The sequence below is a fragment of the Gobius niger genome (assembly GCF_951799975.1).
Source record: "Gobius niger genome assembly, chromosome: 3".
Taxonomy (NCBI): Eukaryota; Metazoa; Chordata; class Actinopteri; order Gobiiformes; family Gobiidae; genus Gobius; species Gobius niger.
Genome location: NC_136854.1, coordinates 14279834 through 14303401, shown reverse-complemented (window position 1 = coordinate 14303401; position 23568 = coordinate 14279834). Strand labels below are relative to the sequence as shown.

The 23568-nt window shown below is 44.1% G+C and overlaps 1 protein-coding gene across 2 annotated transcripts; it reads right to left on the bottom strand.

Moving 5' to 3' along the window:
• Positions 1-2619: 2619 nt before the first annotated feature.
• On the bottom strand, positions 2620-22773 carry fam193a (family with sequence similarity 193 member A). Of its 2 annotated transcripts, none has more exons than XM_079554142.1 (23): positions 22379-22773; positions 21128-21202; positions 19730-19966; positions 15013-15188; positions 14749-14934; positions 13365-13602; positions 13167-13291; positions 12641-12788; positions 11630-11704; positions 11486-11560; positions 11293-11402; positions 10834-11076; positions 10590-10746; positions 10359-10490; positions 9642-9935; positions 8673-8895; positions 7867-8154; positions 7470-7752; positions 7148-7319; positions 6815-7054; positions 5153-5954; positions 4499-4580; positions 2620-2916 (listed from the first exon to the last, which is right to left on the bottom strand). In XM_079554142.1, the coding sequence occupies exons 1-23, from the start codon at positions 22586-22588 to the stop codon at positions 2823-2825; spliced, it is 4665 nt and encodes a 1554-aa protein (XP_079410268.1). In that variant the 5' UTR covers positions 22589-22773; the 3' UTR covers positions 2620-2822. The 2 variants fall into 2 exon arrangements, with proteins under 2 accessions (XP_079410268.1, XP_079410269.1); XM_079554143.1 differs by having other exon boundaries at positions 14749-14916.
• Between the last annotated feature and the right edge of the window lie 795 nt (positions 22774-23568).

The following is a 23568-nucleotide window of genomic DNA, read 5'->3' as shown; positions in this document are numbered from 1 at the left end:
AAAACGTTGAAGTGGGTGTGTGAAGAAGTGGCAACTACCTTAAGGTTTTGCATATTGCACGGGCTGGGATTTAAAAGAGCGGAGTGTACTGCAGAACTGTGAAAGTAATTGTCCCCCAGGGCGTGGACCTATAAAAGGATTTGTATTAGTACTGCAAGTGCACAATGGACAATAATGTTTTTTTTTAATTTTTTTTATCAATGTTGTGTTTCTGTGAACTTGAAGCATTTTCAGAATTGTCTCATGAGCACAAATAACCAGATGGTGCATTATTAAAGCTCATCAACTGTAGAAGACACTTTTTGTCGAAGAAGTATTTCATTGTGTTTCATTTTGTGCCTTCAAGAATGACGAATGGCCATAGGAATGTTTGTCTTTTTGTTTAAAGGGACTATACGGAGTTTAAAAATGTCCAAAGTGCCGCCATGCACGAGCTTAATATAGAAGCTGCAGTTACACGTATGACCTGAGGTGGCAGTAGTGAGTATAAAATGGCAAACTTGCATCTAGCCTCTTTAAAAGCTACATTTACGGATTCTTTAAAAGTAACATTTTATGAACCTCTTACCCCCCTGCCTTAACCGAGCGCATTTTCTCCAGTTCAGCTTTACCCAAATCTAAAAAGCTTCTCGACTGGAGCTTACAGGATATAGGGCAGTGTAATACCTTATTTGAAAGCTATAAACAGACCTTTTTCCTTGTGTTGTTGTTTTATTCACTCTTTTGTTGGTCTTTTATGGCTTTTTTGTCACTTTTTCTTGTCACATTTTGGTCACTCTTTTGTTGCTTTTTTGTCAAGTTTTTGTCGCTCGTTTGTTGTTCCTTTCTTGCCACGCTTTTGTCACCCTTTCGTCACTCGTTTGTCCCTTTTTTCCTCACCGTTTCCTCACCTTTTTTCTCACATTTGGTCACTTTTCTGTTGCTTTTTTTTTGCCTTTTCATCACTTTTCCCCCTGTTTTTGACTCTTTTCTTCCAAGAAGCTCTTAGATTTGGGTAAAGCCAAACAGGAGAAAACGTGGTCGGTTCAGGTGGGGGGTAAAGGGGTTAAATATGTGCACAATAATCAAAAACAGGACTTTTTTCTTTACTATGATGGCCAGTGACATCCATATTTGTTCATAAGGGCCGAAGTCAGATGGTTAAGTGGGCGCTGACCCAAAGGCATGCTGGGTAATCGGGAGACTCAGGACGTTTCCTGGTGGGAATGAATTAATAACAGACTCAGTTGTGCTATTCCAGGCCTGAAGGCTTTCACTGGGCTGCAGCAGGAGCCTGGGCTGCTGTTCCAAGATAGAAATGAAGCAACACAAGCGCAACTGTCATGGAAATCCATCAAATAAGGACTGATAGAACTTTCGCGTCGAGCTTTTCATTCATTGTGATAACATTTAAAATAACAAGAACATTTCACTCAGAGGGGTTTGAGCTCTGGTTTGGACTGCACCAACTTGAACTAAAGTCAAAGGAGAGAAGTGACCGCGTGAGTGAACAAGGGAAAAAGTGGAAAAATAATCTAGATTTTTATCTTCACCACTTGGCACTGACTGTGGAGATACAGATACAAGGGAAAAAAACGCAAAAAAACAACATAAAAAGTAAAAAAAAAAAACAATAAAAAAGTGACAAAAAAGCAAATAAGGTCTTATAAGGTCTAGGCTGCAAGCTCCAATCAAGAGGATTTAGATTTGAGTAAAGCTGAAGTGGTTAAGGCGGGTGGTAAGAGGTTCAAAATGCATGATTTGAAGTTTTGAAAGCCTTGTTTTTGTGATAAAATATATTTAATCTTGCAACATGGGTTCTGTCCGATGTGTATCATAATGCAATGCATGATGTACAGAATTCTGAAACGATGTAAATCCCCTTTCTTGATTTCTTTCCTTTTTTTTAGTGTGACACATCCACAGGGAGATTCTAAAGAGGCCTTTCTATCGGTGGAAGCTGGAAAAGAATATTAGACACAAGACACGCCTCCTGCCATACTACTGTATTCCATCTTTCAAAAAAGAAAGACAAGATTTAATATTACTTAACAATATGTTAAAAGTAGCCTGTTTGGCTTCAGTGTTAATACAATATACACTCTATAACAGACTGATAGTGTGAGTATTCTTTTTTTCATTCCATTCTCATACAAGCTGGCTACAGGTCAAAGAGAAAGAAAACAGAGTGGAACTGGAACATTTTACTCAACAGTTTGTTAAACAGAACTTAAAAACCAAAAATAAAGAACATCGTCAAGTATTTTTCCGCCTTCCTCCGCTGTGTGAAATGGTGAAGATGAGTGGGGAGAGGGAGCAGCTGGGCCCATTCCCTTTGTCAGACCTGGGTGAGGCGCCGTGCTGGGAACAGGCAGACCACGGGATAGAGAGAGAGGGAGAGAGAGAGAGAGGAAGCCACAATGTCTCAAATACAGCTTTCACTTATTACATCGCTTTTTTTTCTCCTGTTTCCACATCTGTCTTTTTTGGTAGGAACAAATTCCCAATAATAATAATAATAATAATAATAATAATAATAATAATAAGCATCTTTTAATTACAGGTAGAAATCATTTTCGACCATGGCTTTTTCAGTCAAAGAGAAACTCGGACTAAAAGCACACAAGCACGCACGCGAGGGGGTTCTCTTCTTTTGAGTCAGTCTTCTGGATTGGGTTGAGCAGGGAGGGGGTGAGGGGGGGCAGTCCGGATGAGTGAACGTAGCAAGGCAGCGTGTGTGTGTGTGGTGTGGGCACAGGAGAGAGCGCGCAAGGGGCTAAGGTATAGGCTCCGTGTAAAAAACAAAACAAAAAAAGAAGAGCTTTTTCCGATTGTGTCCTGACTCAGTGAGCAGCAAAGGTGGCCTTCTTCAGGCTGAAGTTGGACCAGTTGATGGAGAGCCGCTGGCGTGTCTGTCGCGCAGAGTCCAAGCAGAACCTGGAGACGAACAAACATGAGGGATGTGAGCAAATATGAACTTGTGAAGAACTTAAATTATAGCTGTGGAAAACAGAAGGTACTACAAAGAACAAAACGCTAGATTAGCTTTTTCTAATATTTGTTCTGTGGATAAAAGACCACTGTGGAACTGCGTAGGAATTTAAATTTCATATAAACAAAAAAAATAATGGGTGCAGGGCCTTTAATCTCATTACTCAAACTGCCTGACCCAAAACAAAATGTCCTCCTGGATTTCTCCAACTGTTCTGATCTGGGGTAACTGGAGTTGGTCGGCTCTAAATTCAGCAACATCAGCTGAACATCCTGAATAATACGTTTGTTAAGTGTAAGATCACACACAATAATAAGTTATGTCCGAGTCCAAACTGTTGAAAGTTCAATTGACGAACAGAGCAAAAAACGAAACTTTATCTGAATCTCCTGCTGAAATACAACAGATAAAAGGCCAACAATTGTTTTTACCCATATTCTAACAATATAGCTCACCATTTCTCTAGGTAAAATGAAGATATTTTTATATAAGATAAACTAGCCTTCATTATGCATGGGAAAATAATTTGATAATTTATGTCAGAAAAGCATTATTAATGAAAATCCAGAGTAAATGCAATATTTCTTTGTGATCGGATGTAGAGCCGACTACAAGGCTCTTTTGAAACAACAACAAAAATCAGATAAACCCCATTAGAGTGAAAAGGGCTAAAGCTCTGTTGGACCCGGACATTGAGCGATGACATCATCACTTAAACATATGCCATCAGTGGACTTCCTCTTTCCTGACGGCGTATTCCAACATAACAAAGCCAGGACTAATTGTGAAAGAGTGGTTCAGGGAGCATGGGACACATGGATCAACCGCCACAGAGTCCAGATCTTAACCCCATTCAGAATCTTTGGGATGTGCTGGAGAAGACTTCGCACAGTGGTCACTCTCTCTCAACAAGAACTTTAAAAATGAACGCAACTCTGGATCTTTTCACATCGCGTTGGTCAGGCTGTGTATATGGCTACATCAGCTTGATTACTTTATAAGAGAATCAACTCTACTATGCAGCAAATTATAATAATTATTTTTTTGGCCTTTTATTGAACCCTGTAAGTCCAACTAATAATCGGAATCTCTAAGAAAACTTCGCGGGCAAAAATACGACGAGCAAACTCCACACAGAAAAGCTCCATCTTGATTTCCTACATGCAAACCATATCTTGATAAAGACAGATCCACACCGGCCTGGGACATTTGTAATCAGATCTTTTACGGAATGCGAGTAGCACTGAATCACGCTGAAATAACTCGCACCTCTTGACGTCATGTTCTTTAGAAAACAGGGCCGCCCGCTTTTAACGTGAAACCACTGACCTGCATCGCTTAAAGCCGCATTCCGTAATATTCTACACAAACATAAAACTAAAGAACGGCAATCATTGGGGGGTTTTATTACATATGTTTGGTATCACTGACATATTTGTTTTGACTTTATGAGATACATTTCACCTGGAATGTTCCGCAGTGGGGCTTTAAGACGCTTGGTTTGATGAAGAACTATTAAATGGGTACCTTTTGAAATATTCCACCTCTCTCTCCGTCTCATCCATCTCAGTGCTGTCCAAGTCGATGTCTTTGGGCAGAAAGACGTCATCTGGAAGACATGGAAACAAACGCGACCTTAATATGCCAACTTTACTTATTGTTGCCGTCATGTGACACGAGAACACGCAGTCAGTGGGTCATTTGTTGGGAGTATTTTTAACGCTTGCAGCTCAGACTGGTGCCAAAAGAGGAAGCACCTGCTGAGCGACAGGCCGTTTGAACTTTTTCACAGCGGTTGGTGGAAACACAAGTCTTTCCGTGCTGCAGCTGTGAGAATTTTGAGAATTATGTAACTGGAAATTATTTGTCGGACAGAAATAGTAATAGGTTGTAGAGGAGTGGCTTGTACCTGAAAACGCAGCTAAGTATTTTAATGTCATTAACTATAAAAGAATATACAAACACATTTACTGCACCAATATTAGGGCTAAACAACAGTCTATTGTGTTTATCCTCTTGACCCCCACATTTTCTCCAGTTTGGGGTATTTACAGCTCTATGAGGAGGGCCGTGACGTTGAATTTGACAACCACTGCTAAATAATCATTTTGTGCTTTTGCCTGTTCGGTCAATGTGTCATAAATATGTGTGAGATTTGCACAGTAGTAATACTGCACCCACCAATAGATGTGTTCAACTTGTCGCCCTTTTTCTTCTTGCTTTTCTTGCTCTTGGACTTGGGCTGCGGTGACTCGGCGCTGACCGGTTTCCCGTTGGGTTGGTTCAGGTCCTGTGGGGGGGTTAGCGGTGGAGGGGAGGGGGAATGGTGAATCACAGGCGGGCTCCTCCGCTCCTCCCTCGCCTGACCCACTGACTGCTGCTGGCACTTCCCACTGACGCCTCGGTTGTTGGGTCTGTCCTCGTGGGGGCAGGGCTGAGGGGCGCAGTGTAGCCGGGGTGCTTTGGCGTCCATGTTTGGGGCAGGGAAGCTTCCGTTGGTGAGTTTCACCCCGACCTCTGTGCCTTTCTTAGCTGCAGGCGTCTCGCCTGGAGCCACCTTTGTCGGCTTAGTCTTAGCTCTTCCGTTGTGTTCGATGTGCGGGGACGTGCCGTTGTGCAGAGCGGCGGTGAGCACGGCGTGCTCCGTGTTGAGGCCCTTGTCGGCCGTGCGTTTGCTGGGGCTTTTGGTGTGGGGCGTTTTGTGGTCGGGCAGGCGGATGAGGCTCTGGAGTTGAAGGCTGTCTAAGACGTTCTGGGCAGTCTGTTTGAGGGGCTGGGGGTTGTTGGGTGTGGGAGCGGTGTTTTCCTTCGCCTTGTCTTTCTTCTTCTTTTTGGCGGCGCGCTGATGCTGTAGTTCTTGGAGGCGGAGGAGCTCCTTTTGAAGCGCGGCCTCCTCTTCTTCCTGTCTCCGCCGCTGCTCCTCCAACAGTAGCTGCTCCTCTCGCTCGCGTGCCTCGGCCTCCTGACGGGCTTTCTCCTCCATCTGGGAAACATGACACAAGTTTAGTTCAACACTTGTCTAGAATATGGCCAAATGGCTTTCCTGAGATATTGCCAAGTTGAAAATGGCAAACTAAATAAACTCAGCAACTAATGACATACCTGTAGGCTTATGCAATGCTAAAGTTAAGGCAAATGTTTCTCCAGTTATAATTTAAAACATGCTAAATAACAGAATCAGCAAATTACAAAAGCTTTACATTGAAAATGCAGGGATTCATTAAGTCTGATTCTAAACTCTATTGTAGTAGATATTTTCTAATATCGTTTAATGGACTGGGTTGGTTGAGGTGAGCACAGGAAGAAGCTTCTGAAGATAAAAGAAGAGGTAAAAGTAACTTTTTTTCTTGCCGGTGCTATATACTTTACTACTGAAGTCCAGAGCACCGAGCTGCAGCTCCCGGTGCATCCTTGGTGCATCCGGAGGAGCCGCCCTCCTCGGGATGTCTTCAAACACGGTCCCAGCTCTCGGGAGTTTCCCGCTGTCGAAGCTGCTCTGAGCTGGGTCGGTGGTGAATCGCTTGAGGCTGACTTTTGATGAACTTAACCAACCATTCGCTTAAAATATTTCGCCGTGAGAGAATTAAACGCATTTATTTTGCACCTGAAGCCACATTACAGCGCGGGAGGGCATCCTGCTGCCCCCCAGATGAGTGGGGTACATTTCGCAAGAGTCTCCATCATCTCCACACCTTTATGTTGCTGCAAGGTTCAAAGTGTGGGGAAAAAGTAGCGTCTTAAAGTCCGGAAATTACTGTAGATCCTTTGAGGTCTAGTTTTGAGAAAGGGTAAACTAAAACAGCAAACAGTCTGAATGACAAAGCAAGGTGAGCAGTGTCGTACCTTCTTCTGTTTGTGCCGGGCTCTCTTGGCGGCCTTAGAGCTAGACTGTGGTTTACTGTCCGCACTGTTGATGAACTGCAGCAGGTCCTCAACTCGCCTGTGGTCCTCCACTCCATTGTCCCGCTCCAGCACCGGCGGCACCTCCTCACGCTTCGGCTGCTCCTCCTTGCGCTTGGTCAACCGCAGACGCAACTTCTCTCGCATCTCTGCATAGTTTCTACTGGTGGGAGCAGCGGGGGGCTGGGAGGGAGGGAATACACAGAGGTTAAGATGATGGTTTTTGCAAAAGCAACTGATAAATAAAGAGGAAAATAATGAACTGTGTGCCCTCACCCCTCCGTGTCCGAAGAACTCGCAGTAGCAGCAGTCGCAGTACTTTCCTTCCTTCTGGTTGGTGGAGGTGGAGGTAGAGGAGCTGTGTTCTGAGCAGCTGTCTTCATCCTGGCTCTCCTCGCCGTCGTACGCGCCGTTGCCCTCACACCGATGGCCCTCGCACTCAGGATCACTGAAATCACACGTGTGCCTTTCAAAACTCATACAGTCAAAAAAGATATTCCCTCAATTTGACAGATGTGTAAATGACTGGATAACGCAATAGAAAGTTTGGAGTGTGGTGTGATTGAGACAGTGAGCTGCAGTAGAGGCAAAGAAGTACCTGCAGACACTGGGCGGGGCGCTGACGATTCCATCTGGAGAGGACACTGGGGGTTCACTGGGAGGGAGGCACAGGCCCTGATGCGTCTCTGTGAAGTCCGGAGCGGGGGAAGCCATCTTTGGGAAGGCGGGAGGGGCCATTGTGGGGAGGTGCGTGCTGGGAGCTGGGGGCAGGGTGGGGACCGACAGGGGAGGAAGGGAGCCCAGGCCGGTGGAACCGCCTCTGGGACTGGAACAGGGGGGCTGTCTGTGATCTTCTTTACCCAGACTGTGAAAGACGTCATCTGAAGGAACGTAGGACAGGTTCAGGTGAGAATTACATACACTTTTTTATTTGATGGCCAACACGTATTTGTTTAATCTGTCTATATTTAAACCAAATGATTGAGAGTTCTTACTGGACTGGACAGTGGTGGCAGTGCAGGACACGGAGGATGTGGCGGCGGACGTGGCCATTACGACTCGGCTGGACTCCATGAAGGCGTCCTGGAAGTTGTACAGACACTTCTTCTTGGCACCACTCTTCTTCTGCTCTTTGGTGTCTGACGAGGAACACGATGAGGAGGACGAGGATGAGGACACCGAGGAGGAAGGAGGGGTGGGGAGAGAACAGAGGTCGCCCTGGGGGCCGAGAGGTAAAGTTTGCGGGAGGGGTACGTCAGCCAGAGGTGGTCCCAGCATGTCCCCTGTAAGGTATAAACTGACAGGTCAGTATTGGAAGGGGGAGAACGATTTCTTTTAAACATTTTAGTTATGTTCAAGTTGTTTTGGATGGGACAGAGCAACATAGTAAAGCAATCAGTTTTAAATAGTTTCAAACTCACATTTCCTTGCACCACTGAGCCACAAGGCACATTAATGAAGTTAAGTTTATTAAGGAATTTAGTTTTAAACACTTAAAGATAATCATGAAAATCATACATGTTTTTCAGCTTGAGTTTTCCTATTCATTTACTAATGAGGTGTACCCCAAGGCTCTGTCTTTGACCCAATGATATTGTGATCTGTTATACCCCATTTCAGTAATACCACTTAATCAGAGTTTTCAGGAAAAGGAATGTTAACTTGGATCACTTTCCATCTCAAAATATTTTGGTACTTTCAGTTAAATCATTTTTTTTTTTTCAATTAAGTCATTTTGATTTGTAACGCACTGTATCCAACATAACTACTCATAAGAATATTGTAATTGTTATTATTTGACCTGGTAAAGAGTCGGGTAGCAGCACAGAGGGGTTCCAACTCTTCATGACCGCAGCGTCCCACAGGTTCTCGAACTTGAGAGAGAGGCACTGCAGTGAGCTGTTCCAGTCCCCCGTGCCCCCCGTCCCACTGAAGCAGTTTGGGTATACGTGCTCTGGTAAAGACGGGCTGAAGGCTGGCTGCTTCGCTGCCGAGTGACTGGACGTGGGGCTGGGAGGAATGGGCTAGATGAAACAAAGGAAGTAATTTTTGATTAGTACTTACCCAAATATTTCACACACTGGGAAAATACAGAAAATAATGAGTGCATTTCCAATGAGAAAATGCCAATGGCCGCTCCAACCACTGGAAATCACTCATACACCACACACATAAATTAGGTGGGTGGAGGGTTTTGCCATAGAACACAACAAAAACACGCACTGAATGATATAAACATTCCTCATGACAATGTTTGTAACACATTTATGCTGCTTTTGCCAATTTGCATAAAGCCAATATCAATGGTGCTGAAAAACCCATGTCGAACTGTGATACTGTGAAAATACCAGCATTACTAAAGCGCCGCTTGAGGATTGTTGGGGTTTTCTGAAAAGGGCGTAACCAGATTATCAAAGGTCTAATCTCTGCGTTCACTATAATTAAAAACATGTTGTGATGGGTTTCGGTAGAGCTGCGTAATCTCCCCAAAAAAAGACAGGCCCAGGAGAATGCCAATCAATCCTTCATCATCATCATCAACAAGTTACAAGGTTACAACGTCTGAGTAAATTGGTCGTAAACATTCCAAATCTGGACGAAATCTTGCTTATTAACCAATAACTATGATTGTATGTGGTTTTCATGGATAACATTTTTAAGTCCTGCTGGTGGAGCTCATATGACCTCTTGTGGCCAAACAACAAACTACAGCAAAATGCTATCTGGACTTCGGAGGCCTGATGATGGAGACTCAGTGAAGGGTGCTCACCTTGTTGTGTGACAGAGGCGGACTGGGCGGGTACATGGTGGGGTGGAGAAGGGGCCGTGGGAAGTTGTGAAGGGGCAGGTGTCCGTGGATGTGGGGGTACAGGTGCAGGGCGGGGTGTGTGGGTGGGGTCTTTGTGTCTGTGAAGAACTGGTGTCCCATAGCGGCGGGGGGCGGTGGAGGAGGGGGCGCACTGTGGAGGCGGCTGGGGGGCAGACAGGAGGCCGGTCCTAGTGCAGTGGAGCCGGGGTCCTGCGCACACACGTGGCACTCGCAAACATGCGGCACCGGCGCTACCTGGAGGTTTGAGAAAAATGTATGAGCACTGCAGAAATGTTTCCATCTTGTCATTAGGTATTTTTACTGCAACGGAAAACTTAATCATACAACTTATTATACTTTGTATTATTACTTATGCTTGATGGTGGGTCCATTTTTCCCCTGGCAAAATTAAAAGGGTCTTTTTTTTATGGAATGTTGTTATTTCCAGTACTTGCTCAGGTTTTTTGATCCTTCATGTCATGCAATCAGAGCACTGGATTTCCTAAACACCCTGGCTTGGGCAATATTCATATAATGAGGCGTTACACTGGGCTAGATTGGGTAGGATTTGGGTAAAGCTGAACTGCACTCGGTTCAGACGGGGGTTAAGAGGCTAAACATTTTCCCATAATAATTCAAATTCAAAACATTTCCTAAAACGTTGTGCTATTGTGATACCTGTTGCTGATGGTTGTAGGAAGGTGGGGGACTGTGAATTTTGCCTAGCTCCCCCTGCTGCCCCGGAGGCTCCCCGCCATCTGCCTCTTCCTCATCTCCATCCGACGAACTGCTGCTGGTAATACGAGGGGACTGTGGACCCATCGGGAGCGAAACCAGGAATGATGACATAACAGTTTAGTAAAACATAAATAAAGTCACTCTACTATTACTCTACTATTTGCAACTTACCCCAGTATTTAGTGTTGTCTTTTCCCCCTCCCCATTGAGCTCGCCGTGAAGCCCGTTCAGAGACGACCTCATGACGCTGCCGTCCTCGTAACCGCTCAAAGGATAAATGTCCCCAAATTTACTGGACAATGGAGGCACTTCGTCGTCATCGCTAATGCTGAAAACAACAACTTATTTAGCAACAGACGGACAAAAAAAAAAGTGGAATTTGGTTTATCATTATATTTATATTTATGTGCCTTACAATGTGTTGGGATCGCCGTCGGGGAGGATGAGGCGGGGGTGTTGCTGGATGGTGATGGGGGAGCTGGAGTTGGACCCGGAGGCTGAGCTGCCGGAGGAGAGGCTGGGCGGGTGCACCTCTGACAGATAGTCCCGCGGAGGGTCTCCCTGGAGGGGCAGCTTCATGTGGAGGTCCTCGGCGATGGGGGAGTCCATGATGCCGCAGGTCAGGATGTGGGAGAGACTGCAGTCGTCGCACGTGCACCTGGGATGGAGAAAACGTGAGAGCTGCATATATATTTTATTCTTCTCTCCCCAAGACATGTTGAAAACTGAATCTTGATTTGAAACCATCACTGCCCTATCAGAAAAAGCACTAGATACATTTTCCAACACTACTTTAATTAAATAGCCAAATTTCCTTTCAAACGTTTTACAAAGAGAAGCTTAAATACAGGAACATTGTTGGAGGTGTTTTTACCTTCTACGATAGTTGCAGTTGGGGCAGTCGGGGATGCTCAAACGTGACGACAGCATCCTCATTGTGTCTGTGAAGTTGTTGTCTCCCGAGTTGGACCTCTTATGGGGTAACTAAGAGGAGAGCAAAATTAGCCACAGGGGAATGAGAAAGTTCAATTAAAGTTCATGTTCTGTCGTAGTTCTCGGCTACAGACCTGCTCCTCTAGGAACCGTCTCTGCTTGAAAAACTCCCAGTCCTCCTTCAACATCCGCTGCTTGGTCTTCAAGGTCTGAAAATGGCAAAACAACTTTAAGAAAATGTAAAAAAGAATATGAGCAAAATCATGTGAGAATCTTACATTTTTGCTAACCAAAGATTTGTGTGGTTCTGTTCTTTGGTTGCTAAGACTCTGGCCCTCCACCTTAAATAGAAGCTGTGGAAATTAACACAAAGAACTTTTATTATTGACTTTTACTTCCATAGCCAACATAGGCCCATGTTGGAGGTTGACCGATATATCAACTAGCCGATATGTGATAGATATTTATTCAGGCATTGAGAGCTGCAGGACCCTCTGCCCCAACATGAGAAGAGCCTCTACTCATATCAGTAACATTTAGATTATTTTTCTGAAATGCTGGGTGTGAAGGGCTGTAGTTTTAAATGTACTGTATTTGGAAAGAAAGTAAAGACTTCAAACAGCAGAGGCTATTTGTCACATAGATTTCTTGTTCTTCAATATTTGCAAATATAATATTTTGTTTTTCTGAAAAACATGAAGCTGTAGCTACAGTTAGCAGTTAGACGCATCACTCTTAGCTTCACATAGAAGCAAGTTTTAGGCAGAAATAGCTTTTGTTGCAGGGATTAAATTAGGACGAAGTAGTTTTAGGTGTAGGATTGTCTCATTTAGCATCAGTGCTAACATTATTAATACTGTTAGCATAAAGCAAGTGTAGCACAAAAGGACAAGATTTAAATAGAGGCTGTGGAATTCAAGCCACTTAATGGTACACTACAGTTTTGCTTGTTTCCTAGGACATATTATAAATATACATTCTAATATTGAACAATAGCTTTACCAGTGAAACCTTTGAAGAAAAAGCTTTGTTATTTAAGGTAGTTGTGTGTGCACGTAGCACAGCGCCTCAACACAGACACATTTTACAGTTTAGAAGAAACATACACAGGATTATATAAAAGACATTCTAAATCAGCCTTCAATATTGGCCCAAAAAAACATTAGCCGTGCTAATCTGCATCAGCTTTAGAAAAACCCCATATTGGTCGACCTCTAGTGCACGTGCCTTGTGGGGCTCATGCATGTTTGTAGAGGACTACAGTGTCATGTGATCTGGCCGTTACCAACCTGCTCATCTACATAATCGTCTATCCTCTTCTCACACTCCTGCCACTGCGCCGCCACAGAGGCCATCTCCTGCTGCAGATGCTGGTACCGCTCCAACAGAGTCCTGTACATGTCCTCGCTGTACGAGTCGTGAGACGCTGTGCCGTGCCTGTGCAGCAAGACAACCAACTCTTTAGAGATGCACCATGTTGAACAAAACATGTGCCATATTGTGATACTGATCTTATTGCGAAGCAAATTGGGTCAAAGCAAGACTTAAAAAAAACACTTAATCAAGACCAAAACGAGGCTAAACTGGAACTAAATTAAGAAAATTAGGACTTAATTTTTTTACATACGTAAAAAATGTGTGCATCTCAGTCAGGTGGAAGACTTTAGTGTGTCTGCGATATAGATTTGGGCTCATTGCGAAACGAATATTGCATCAGCAAATAGAGTGATACAATATTTTTTGCGTTATATTGTCCTAATACTCTTTACCAGACTGATAGACATAAACATTAAAGAAGAGAGAAGCACGTCTTACTTAAGCTGTGAAACCAGTGCAGGTAAACTGCTGTGCAAGATGGGTTCAGAGAATACCAGATTCTCAAAAAGGTGCTTGTTGTGCAGCTCCCACGTCACCTGGAACTTCTGGAGGTGCTCATTCTCCTAAAAAGACATGCTGGCGTCAGACGGGCAGACGAGAACCGAGCGTTTAAACACAGAGGAAGTCCAGACTGACCAGTGTGAGGAGGAAGCTGCTGATGGTGCGTGCGGCCTGACACAGGGCGGTGTACTCCTCCAGCAGCAGGGAGATGAACTGATGAGCCTGGGGAGGGCCCTGCGCCGCGCCCGCACTGCCCCCCGCCGAGGAGCCCACAGACAAGTGCCTCAACAGCCGCACCTTCATCTCTAACACGTACTCCCGCGCCTGCTGCTCCAGACGCTGGTACAGCTGGTAGGGGTCCTTTTCACACAATCTGCACATTTACAATGGGGAAAAATAGATGTATTTAAAAGTTATACTTTATTTTCTTTTTTCATTTACTTTTAAATATCAAATCAAAAGGAGGCAACAATATCTGCCACAGGGTTATATCACACGGTGTTAACTGCAATGTAGTGCAGTGGCTTATGGCACTGTAGAACTATTGAAATAAGGCACTTGGAGTGGTTTCATGAGCGATTTACGAATACCTGAGGAATCCTGCTCTCCCTTTCTATTTGCACCGGTCTCATGTCCCTGCTCCACCCAGCTACCCAGGAAGAGCACAGCGCTGAGCTCATGCTGCTCGCTCAGAGCTGCACGTTTGGATTCACGCCACCATCCTTTTCCTCTGCAGTTGAGTAAACTTTAACCAGCCGCTTTTGGATTTTTAAAATGTCATCGAGACAGGTGTTTGTCTGTGGCGATCATATTTGTGCACTGCATTTTACCAATAAATGCTTCGTAAACAAAGACATATTGGACAGCAGAAAAATGCGCACTTTGGGTCCCATGATCTAAGACGCTGCTGCTTCCCCAGAGCCAAAGGCGAGCAAAACTATGGCGAAATGGTTACATTTGGATAATGTAATGAGCATTGAGTGGCTTGAACCTTCAGTAACAACTTCTCATATATAAATACGCTACAGGGCAGTGCTATATTCTCCATAATCTTTATTCTCCATGATATGTTTACTTCATCTGGTGATTTTTGGTTTGGGAGAGAACGTTTCGCCTTGACGCTGTGTTTAGGTGAGTGATGTTTGCTTAGGAACAAGTCTGAATCAATTCCGCTGGCTTTGGACCGGAAATAAATGACTTTTTTCAGTTATTTTCTGTCACTATTGCCTCTTGCAATGTTTAAAGTGTTACACAATGTTATGTGTGTTAAAGGTTATCACAAAATGCCAGAAAAAGCAGGTTTCCTTTAAAGAACAAATGTGTGTTAAGAGTGAACTCCTAAAAGCAACTCCTTTCCTTATCCTCCTCTTAAAGTGAATCTGAAGACTGAGTCAGTAAGGCCTGATCACTGCTTTGAGACATGAGAGTACTGGTGCATCTGCTGTATTTGCAGTTGTGTGGAGACCTCTAGTGGACAGAGGATAGCACACCGAAGTAAAATGGCCGCTCTGACACTCACCTGTCCACCAGCTCCTTCATGCCCTCCCTGTCCCGCTCCAGCGGCTGCTCGTGGTCGTCCGCGAGGGGCGTCCCGGTCTGACGGTAGATACAGCGGACCAGGTATCGCACCTCTGACCAGTGGTTCTGCAGCTGCTGGGACTCTCTCTCTGACTCCGCCGAGATCTCCCTGTTCCAAGAGGATTGGCTGATTGATTAATTGATTGGCTGGTTATTTCAAATCAGAAAGACACAGGTGGTGGTAGAGCAAGTTCTCAGTACTGACCGTCTCTCGTTGCAGGCCTCACAGCTGCACACGGTGTCGGAGGGCAGGGGCGCAGAGAGCTCCGGCGTGGGGAGCGTGGGTAACGTAGGCACTGCACCGGTCAGTCTGTCCCCCAGCGCCACGTCCTGCGTCAGGTTCCCGTTGCCCATCGGCATGTGCAACAGGAAGTTCTGGCACTGCAGACGAACAAACACAACACATTAACTCATAAAGGGTTCAGACAGTCGTGTGCAACAATGTGTGTTAATGTGAACGATCCCGATTTAATCCCGAATAGTCACAACTTTGGCGAGTCTTTTAATTCTAGTTTGAGCGATTTTTGCCTATTCTTCCTTTTCTAGTCCTCCAGTTCTGAAAAAAGGCCATAAAAAAGGCCCTAATACATACGCTGCAACAATAAAATGCTGTAATGTCTCAATTCAGTCAGTCAGGAGAGCATCCCTGGGGTTTATTATCCTGCGAAAACTGATAAAGAATTACAAGTCATCCAGAGTTTCAACAAAACATGTTCCCATAGGCTCAGTCAGTAAACGCTGGAGTGTTTATGAAGAACTGGAGACGCCCCCTGATGTCCGGATGCAATAGAACAATACGTTTATGAGGAAACCGAGCCCAGGTCCTTACAGTCACTACCAGGCCCACACACCCAGAGCAGAGAGGAAGGCTTGAAAAGATTAAAAGGCCTGAATAGGGTAACGTCTCGGGCTGGGTAACCTTTTTTTGTTGTTATTCCTATCAATACCTGCTTTTCGATACCAGTACCTGAACAACACTTTCTTTTATACCTATATTATTTTAATTCAACAGTGTCCTAAAACAACAACAGAAAGCAACACAGGCCTCAGCAGCGTCACAATTTCCACACAAGCAGCAATAAAAAGAGAGAAAGGATATTATTACCTCCCGAGCTGCAGGGACATACCAGACCCTCATCCTGACACTGTTTTATTTCATCTTAATAAGTTTTCTCAACATGAGCTGCGCTGAGAAAAGTATTTTATACGTCAAAGAACTGTTACACAGTAGAAGAGCTTACCATTTATGTCTGGTACAAATATCCGTCAAACTAAATTAAACTCAAGCTAAAAGCACTACATATGTATTGTCCCTATAGCACAATGATCAAGCGGTCTACGTACCAAAAATGTGCAACGCATAGAGTGCGCTCATTTTGTGACGTTTCTCACCACTCCTGTGTGTTTCTACTGGTCTGTCCCGTGCGCTGAAGGTAAATATAATGTCTTTATTCTTGTCAATACCGCACAGGGCTCCTGGTTTAGCCTCCTTTGCTTTATCTATCCATCCATTAATCCATTAATCCATTTTCTTCTACTTTATCCGGGGCCGGGTCACAGAGGCAGCAGTCTGAGCGGAGACGCCCTGACTTCCCACTCCACGCACACCTCCTCCAGCTGTTCTGGGGGGACCCCCAACACCGGGCCAGCTCAGAGACATAGTCCTTCCTGTCCTGGGACCTGGGAAGCGATGCCCGAAACAGATGCCCGAGCTGCCTCAGCTGGCTCCTCTCAACGTGAAGGAGCAGCGGCTCTACTCCGAACTCCACCCAGGTGACTGAACTCCTCACCCGATCTCAAGAGTGCGCACAGCCACCCTGTGAAGGAAACTCATTTTATCCTTTCGGTCATTGCCCAGATCTCATGACCATAGGAAAGGAACGTAGATCGATCAGTAAATTGAGAACTTTTCCCCCTGACTCAGCTCCCTCTTCACCACAACAGTTCTTTGTTTAACCTGCATTTGCTCTGAAGCAGCTAATTATGTGTGCACTGTGCACACAATACGTTTGCCTATATAATTACAGTCGCTCGTTATTTTTCACCATTTCTCCTCCAGAGACAGAAAGACTGAAGCGTTCATGTTGTGTCTTAGACCCAGTGCAAATGATACATTGACAGGATAGAACACACTACCCAAACTAAGAAGTAGCGCCCCCTCTGGCCTGTCGCTGATATTGCTACAGAAAAATCCACTGGATCCCAGGGAGGGTTTTTTCCATAGACCGTCATCTAAAAGTAAACTGCTGGTGTTAATCTCAGGTTACGTGAAAAAGGTCGGCTTTTATGGCAATTCTTTTTCATTTTAACATCATGAACCTTTTCTCCCTTCAATATGCACAAATGAGCATTAACACGTAATAACAATTGTGCCCACAAGTAGTATTTTAAAAAACCTGCTATAGGACCTTTAAAGATTTAAACCTAGCGCACACAGACTGCCTGCTCCATCCCATAATAGCCCTTTGTCTCTTGAGGAGGGGTGAGTCATACAGTGTCCGGGCTGTCTTCAGTCTGACGGAAGACGGGGCACTCCAAGACGAGCTCTGGATGAGATCAGCTATACTCTCTGTTCTGACTTGTGTTTCTAAGCCTGTGCTGCAGCCATTAGCCTTGTCCTGGCTTCACGTGGGTGTGAAAGGACACGCTTCATATCAGTTATAACATCACATTAAAAGTCTTCCGCCTGGCACAAGGACAGCACAACTCAAAACGCAACATGGGACATGCGTTTTCCAGAATGTGGCGCTGCTTTTGGGCGTCGCTTATTAAAAAAAGAGGTCGACTGAGGTGGTTCATTACAAGCAGCACTCGGGGCGCTGCTCTTCAATGGCAACCTTAACATTTTAACTTTTCCTCTTTACATCGCACTGCCTTGTGTGCATCCTTTATAATCCATGTAGGCCTATCATTCGCTCAATCGTCAAATTGAAAACAAAAACGAATTACCTAGAAAATCCTGCTTGAATGTAATGAAATAAAATCATTACAAATTCCAAAGCACAGGCTCTGGGCGTGATTACATCATCCATTATGATTTATTCGTGTGCAACAGTAGAAGCTCATTCAGTAATCAAGGCGAAGCTCGCCTGCCTTACAGAGAAGTACAAGCACTGCTAAAGCAATAACCCCAGGGTGATGTCCCTGGTACAGCGGTCCCCGGTCTAATGCCAGTAACAAGATAAATAATGTTTAATATGAACGGTCAAGCAAATGTCTGGAAGATCAGCGCGCACACCCCAACGCAAAAACAGTTGCTGAACAGTTTTCTATAAACAAACCTAACGCCTTCAAGTGCCAAAACACCACATCAAAACGTTTTAAGGTGACATGCACCAGGGGGCTCGCCAGACGTTGTCAGATCGTATGATTACACTTTGACAAAGTCCTGAAGAAAAGTCCTATTTTCCGTGTGTTTCCCAGTGAAGTCCAGAGGCAAGTCTGATGTCCCTTGTATCCCAGTCCACCTGTAGTTCTGATCGTATCCAAAACTGCGTGTGCAGTGGCACCAGAGACAGCACGTCAAACACACGTCACACGTCTACTTCATACGTGATAGTACGATGTAAACAAAGCAGCTCATGACCAAAGGTTTAGCAAAAAAAGGCGTGTGTGGTTTGTTAATAGAAAACTGTTGGGGGTTTGTGCACGCTGATCTACTGTGCCAAAGTAGGTGCCAGTCTGCACTTAGTTGTAATTGTGTGACCCAGACAAAAGCACGTGTTCACTCCCACTCCCCCATCACCTCTCTCCCTTGCCCTCGGAGTCTGGTTGGATGAAAAACGTTGTTCTACAAAGCATCGCCATTGGCCACGGGAGTCTGTCCTGCCCGGTTCTGGTTCTGCAAGATCTGAAAGTGCTTCAACAGCTGGTCACATGACTAAAGTATCAAACGCCTCAAAAAGTGCTTCACTCTCATTGCCTATGTTCATTCATTTATTTCAGGCAATGGCACAGAATCCACGAGTCGTGTACCAGTGTGTCAAAGAAGCTCATTAACCTTAGAGCGTTTCAGTGTCGACAGCTGACGGATGTTTTCTTAAAGTAAGTCAAATGTGCTGCATTTCCCCCCTTTCCCATTTAACCGTGTTCATATAGTCAAGGGTTTCTGCACCTGGCCGTGGGAAACATAAGAGCGCGATCTACAGAAAATAGTTGGCAAAAGAGTCGGCCCAGCCCACTGGAGCGCCGTGGAACACAGACCCAGATGACACACAAAAAATACTTTTTTATTGTGGTTTCCCCACCACTAAAAACATGTACAATTGGCCAGGATGAGAGTGTGTTTGTGAGTGCAAGTGGGGGACAACAGATGGAAATGAGCCCATGGCTACAATCCGGCGTCGCTTGTTTACATGTATGAGTCCCATGCATGTTCATTAACATGCACTGTCCCGACCAAACAAACAAATTAAGTCCATTGTGAAGAATCCAAGCTTTCCAATTATAAAATGCGCAATATTTCTCCAAAGTGCCTATGTAGGTCTGAAACATGGTTCGGTCAACATATGGGCTGGACATATATTATTGGTTATTATACTTATTTTACTGTCAAAATGGTGCAATAAATATGTGCTAACCTCTCAGTCACTGTAGTTAAATTCTATTTTTATTAATTCATTTATTTGTATCCAATAAATACGGTCAATTGGCAACACACTGTTTCTTAAAGGCACACTGCGTAACATTTTGGATCATACTGTTGCCAATACAAAACATGCTCCAAATGAGCAGCTAGACGCAGAAAATGCTATTTTTTACAGTGGGTTATCAAAGAATGGATTTAAAAGTCATGTAAAATGTTATGTGATGTGGCTTTAAGTTCAGGTATCTCCTAGCGATAATATAGTCATACGAACAACATGACAACATCACACAGAGCAACACAAAGACCAGAGGCTGTTCTCATCGACCAGACTCACCCCCACGGGCTGCTCCAGAGCACTGTGTCTGTCCTCCTTCTCCACGGTGCGCCTGCAGTCAGGACACACCCACAGGGGCAGCTGCAGGGAGCTTTGACTGGACGGCCCCGTGCCGTTCTGTCCAGAGGAGCCCATCTCTGAAGGCAAGGACTGGTCCTTTCTCTCACAGCGACACAACAGGCAGCGGTCTCCAGCCGAGTACGGGGCGCGCTGGTTCAGCCCGAATGTGAACGGGGTCTGCGCCGAGCAAAGGAGCAATGGGAGAAAAGTTACTTTGTTCAAGTTTCAAATACAATTCGATACCGTCTTTAACTATTCTGTTGCAATCGGCTTTTGATGAACGCGCACTCGGCAAGGCAAGTTTAATTGTAGAGCACAAAAACACAAGGCAATTTAAAGTGCTTCACAGTTTAATATAATTACAAGGAGGAAGATGAGATCAATCCATAAAACTCTGCAAAATATTGCAATAAAAAAGTAGCGCAATATTAGGTGATGCAAGTTTTTTCAAAATATGCAGCCCTAATAACATTAAATTCTCATATTTAAGCCTTCTTTCTTCCCTACAGTGGCGAGTCTTTGTCTTTTCAAGTGTTATGCTTTTGGCTGTACTTTTATGTAATGCCAGCCACCCTACTTATGAGGTCTGATAGATGCACAGACTGTCTTTGATGTGCTGCAGCCAACTGTATGTGTCCATGTGGTACTTTATGCAACTATGTTTGTCTAAATCAGCAAGCAGCTGTGAGCCCAAGACCATTTTCAAGCAAGGGACAATAAAATGTAATCTAATCAAAATATTTTTTGTTGCCATATGTACATCTAAATAGAAGCGTCTTCTGGAAAACAGTTCCAAATTTTCCTAAACTATAAAACTTATGGTAAGCAAGGCTTCTTCTTCAATTTAATTTGTAAAAAGATGCTGCGTCCACTTAAATCAGAACCATTAAGTCAATATTACGAGTAGATAATCTAAGTGAAGCAAAGCATAACAATCGTTTGTGGCTGTTGTTCAATTGGAGCATTGGTGTTTAGTGGGTTTTCCTTCAGTTGTCGTGTCCCAAAACGCTTTTGCACATTCTACCTATTGAGAAAAAGTCAAGTAAACAAGTGCAAGGAGATTGTTGATATAACAACGATTATAGAACTGATCTCATTACCAGCCATAACAACCCCTCATTGGTCTGTTTAAAAAAACTAGTAGTACGCAAACCGCCTTTGGCTCAGAAATAACAGTGCTACAACGTCTATACCTGGAGACAATGCTATTCAATCATGTTCACCTTGTGCGAAAACTGCTTTCATTAATTGTTAAAAACATCCATTGAAAACATTCATTAAAAGCCTCGTCAGAGGTGCAGATTAGTGCCCGTATTGGCTGATGTTCGCAGATGTTACCTGAAGGACGCTGGAGAAGTCAGCGTTGACCGGTCCGTCCGTGAACTGAGGGGTGACGCTGTTGTTCATATTGACCTGTGGAAAACAAACAACTATAAAATGACACTGGACAAACTTGTAACTGCACTGTTAAAAGACAGATGTGGATTCAATCTCCAAGTCTAAATTTTAGCACTAGTAAAATAACGGCAGAAAGAGTTCAGCTTTGGAAGAAAGTTACTCTAATGGTCATGAGATTATACTTGAACTGAAGGAATAAAGTTTTACTTCTTTACAAAGACGTGCACTGGCTGAAGGCTTGATAAACTAAAGATAAAAGCCCTTCCCATAAACAAATGTGATACATTCATAGCTATACTTTATTAAAGGGGGTTGGATGTGTAGATTAAGACACTTAGAATCTTGATTTCCCAAAAAACAACAATGTAGCATGTCCCCATTTAGTTGAATTGAGCGGTCGTAAATATGTACGGCCAGACTGCAATAAACTCTTTGCAAGAAGAAAAATATTCTAACAATATATAAGGATTTATATGTTATTCAATGCACTTCAGACAAATAAACATCTTATGGACCAGAATTGCTATCACTGACTTGGCAAAAAATTGTGACTTTAAATCATGTGTGCGCCATCGAAAACAAAGGTCACGTGCACCCCTGTGAATATAAAAATGCAATAAATTTGAAGTGTTTTGACCGGTGTAGGAAGATTAAGGTCAGCTTGTGACAACACAGCAAGGCCGACAGGAACTCAAGTTGTGGACATCTTGCATTAGCATTAGCTAACACCAATGTTTATGTGTGCAACGAAGATGTTTCTGCAGCAAACGCCAACTTTAACCACATCTAATACGCGAGTTATTTGTCTTCCTGTGTACAGATCGCCACAGCGTTGTAAACATTGTCTGATCATCATGTCAAAGTTGTGGTCGCATTAGCTCTAAAACTTACGCTAACGAAAGACGACTCAACGTAGGGCCAGGGCTTGTGTAGCGTAATGTTTAGGCTATTTTTTTAACACCATAACAGTGCGTTTCTTCCTAGATACTCCGTTTTAATGGTGGCCGGTGATCATATGGTGAAATACCGCGGCGTTGCAAAACATTCCCCATAAACAGACAAGTTTACGAAGAGATACGTAGCAAGGGTTCGTCGCTCTATCTGTCCCACACCAGTGTCGGGCCCAGTCAGATCGGTGTCGTTGATAACGCCTCGCTCCTGTCTGACATCTATCGGGGAAAGCACTCTTACCTCTCCGTTCATGCCCGTAATGCACCCTATATTCCCGTTGCTCGTGCTGCCAGGGGATAAAAAGTTGACCACGGAGGCAGGAGAGGCAGCAGTCCCCGCACAGCTCAGGGCCTTGGCACTGCTGGTGTTGCAGACAGCACTGCAGCTACTGCCACCGCCCCGCTTGTTCTTCCTTCGCTTAGCCCCTCGTTTAGCATCGGTTGGACTCATTTTTCCGCGCAAACACAGCGAGACAACTCGTCCTCCAGGTCTGAGAGCGTCTCGGGTCGAATGCCTGGCAGAGACACTTGGGTGGGAATCCGGGGAGACGTTTTGAAGTCTCCCAAAACGATAGACAGTTCCACCAAAGTGCAGCTCGACTTCATAGATTCCAATATGGCCTCTGGGTAGGACTGCTGCCGTGGTTTGCGTCGTGCCGTCATTCTGCGTCCCCGCTCGGAGGATCATGGGACATTGAGTTTTAGAGTGTTAGAAGACCACTTGATATCATAGAACTAAATATAATATGATATACTTTAACAACCATAACACGCGATTTTCTTTCTCCCTGTGTTTAGCATTATAATAATTCAACCAGAAAATAACTCGACCCAAAACCACAGAAAATAGAATAAAGAGATGCAGTGTTAATTTTGATGAAATATTTCATGTAGTTTTAGTCTAAGTCTTTTCACGAAAATGTCCTTTAATTATAGTCTAGAATTAGTCAAATAATTTTCTGATTTTTTTTGTCTAGTTTTAGTCGACATGTAAATTAAGTCGACTAAACTTAAGACAAATTTCGTCGACTTTATATTTATAGTATTTATTGTTGTTTTATGTTATCAAGGTCCTCTGCTGAGTGACAAAAAAGCGACAAAATCATGGGGGAAATGTGGAAAAAACGGCACAAAAAAGTGTCAAAACAGCAATGAAAACCTGACAAAAACTTGACAAAGAGCAACAAAAAAGTAACAAAAACGTGACAAAAACATAACAAAAAAGCGCCGAAAACGCGACAAAAACATAGCATAAACGTGATAAAAATGCGACAAAAAAAGCAAGAAAAACATGATCAAAACACAACAAAAACGACTAAAACGTTAAGACAGAAACAAGGAAGAAGCTTAGATCACTTTTATAAGTCCTAGCTTTCAAATGAGGCGTTACTCTGACCAACAGGCTGTAAACTCCAGCCGAGAAGCTTTTAG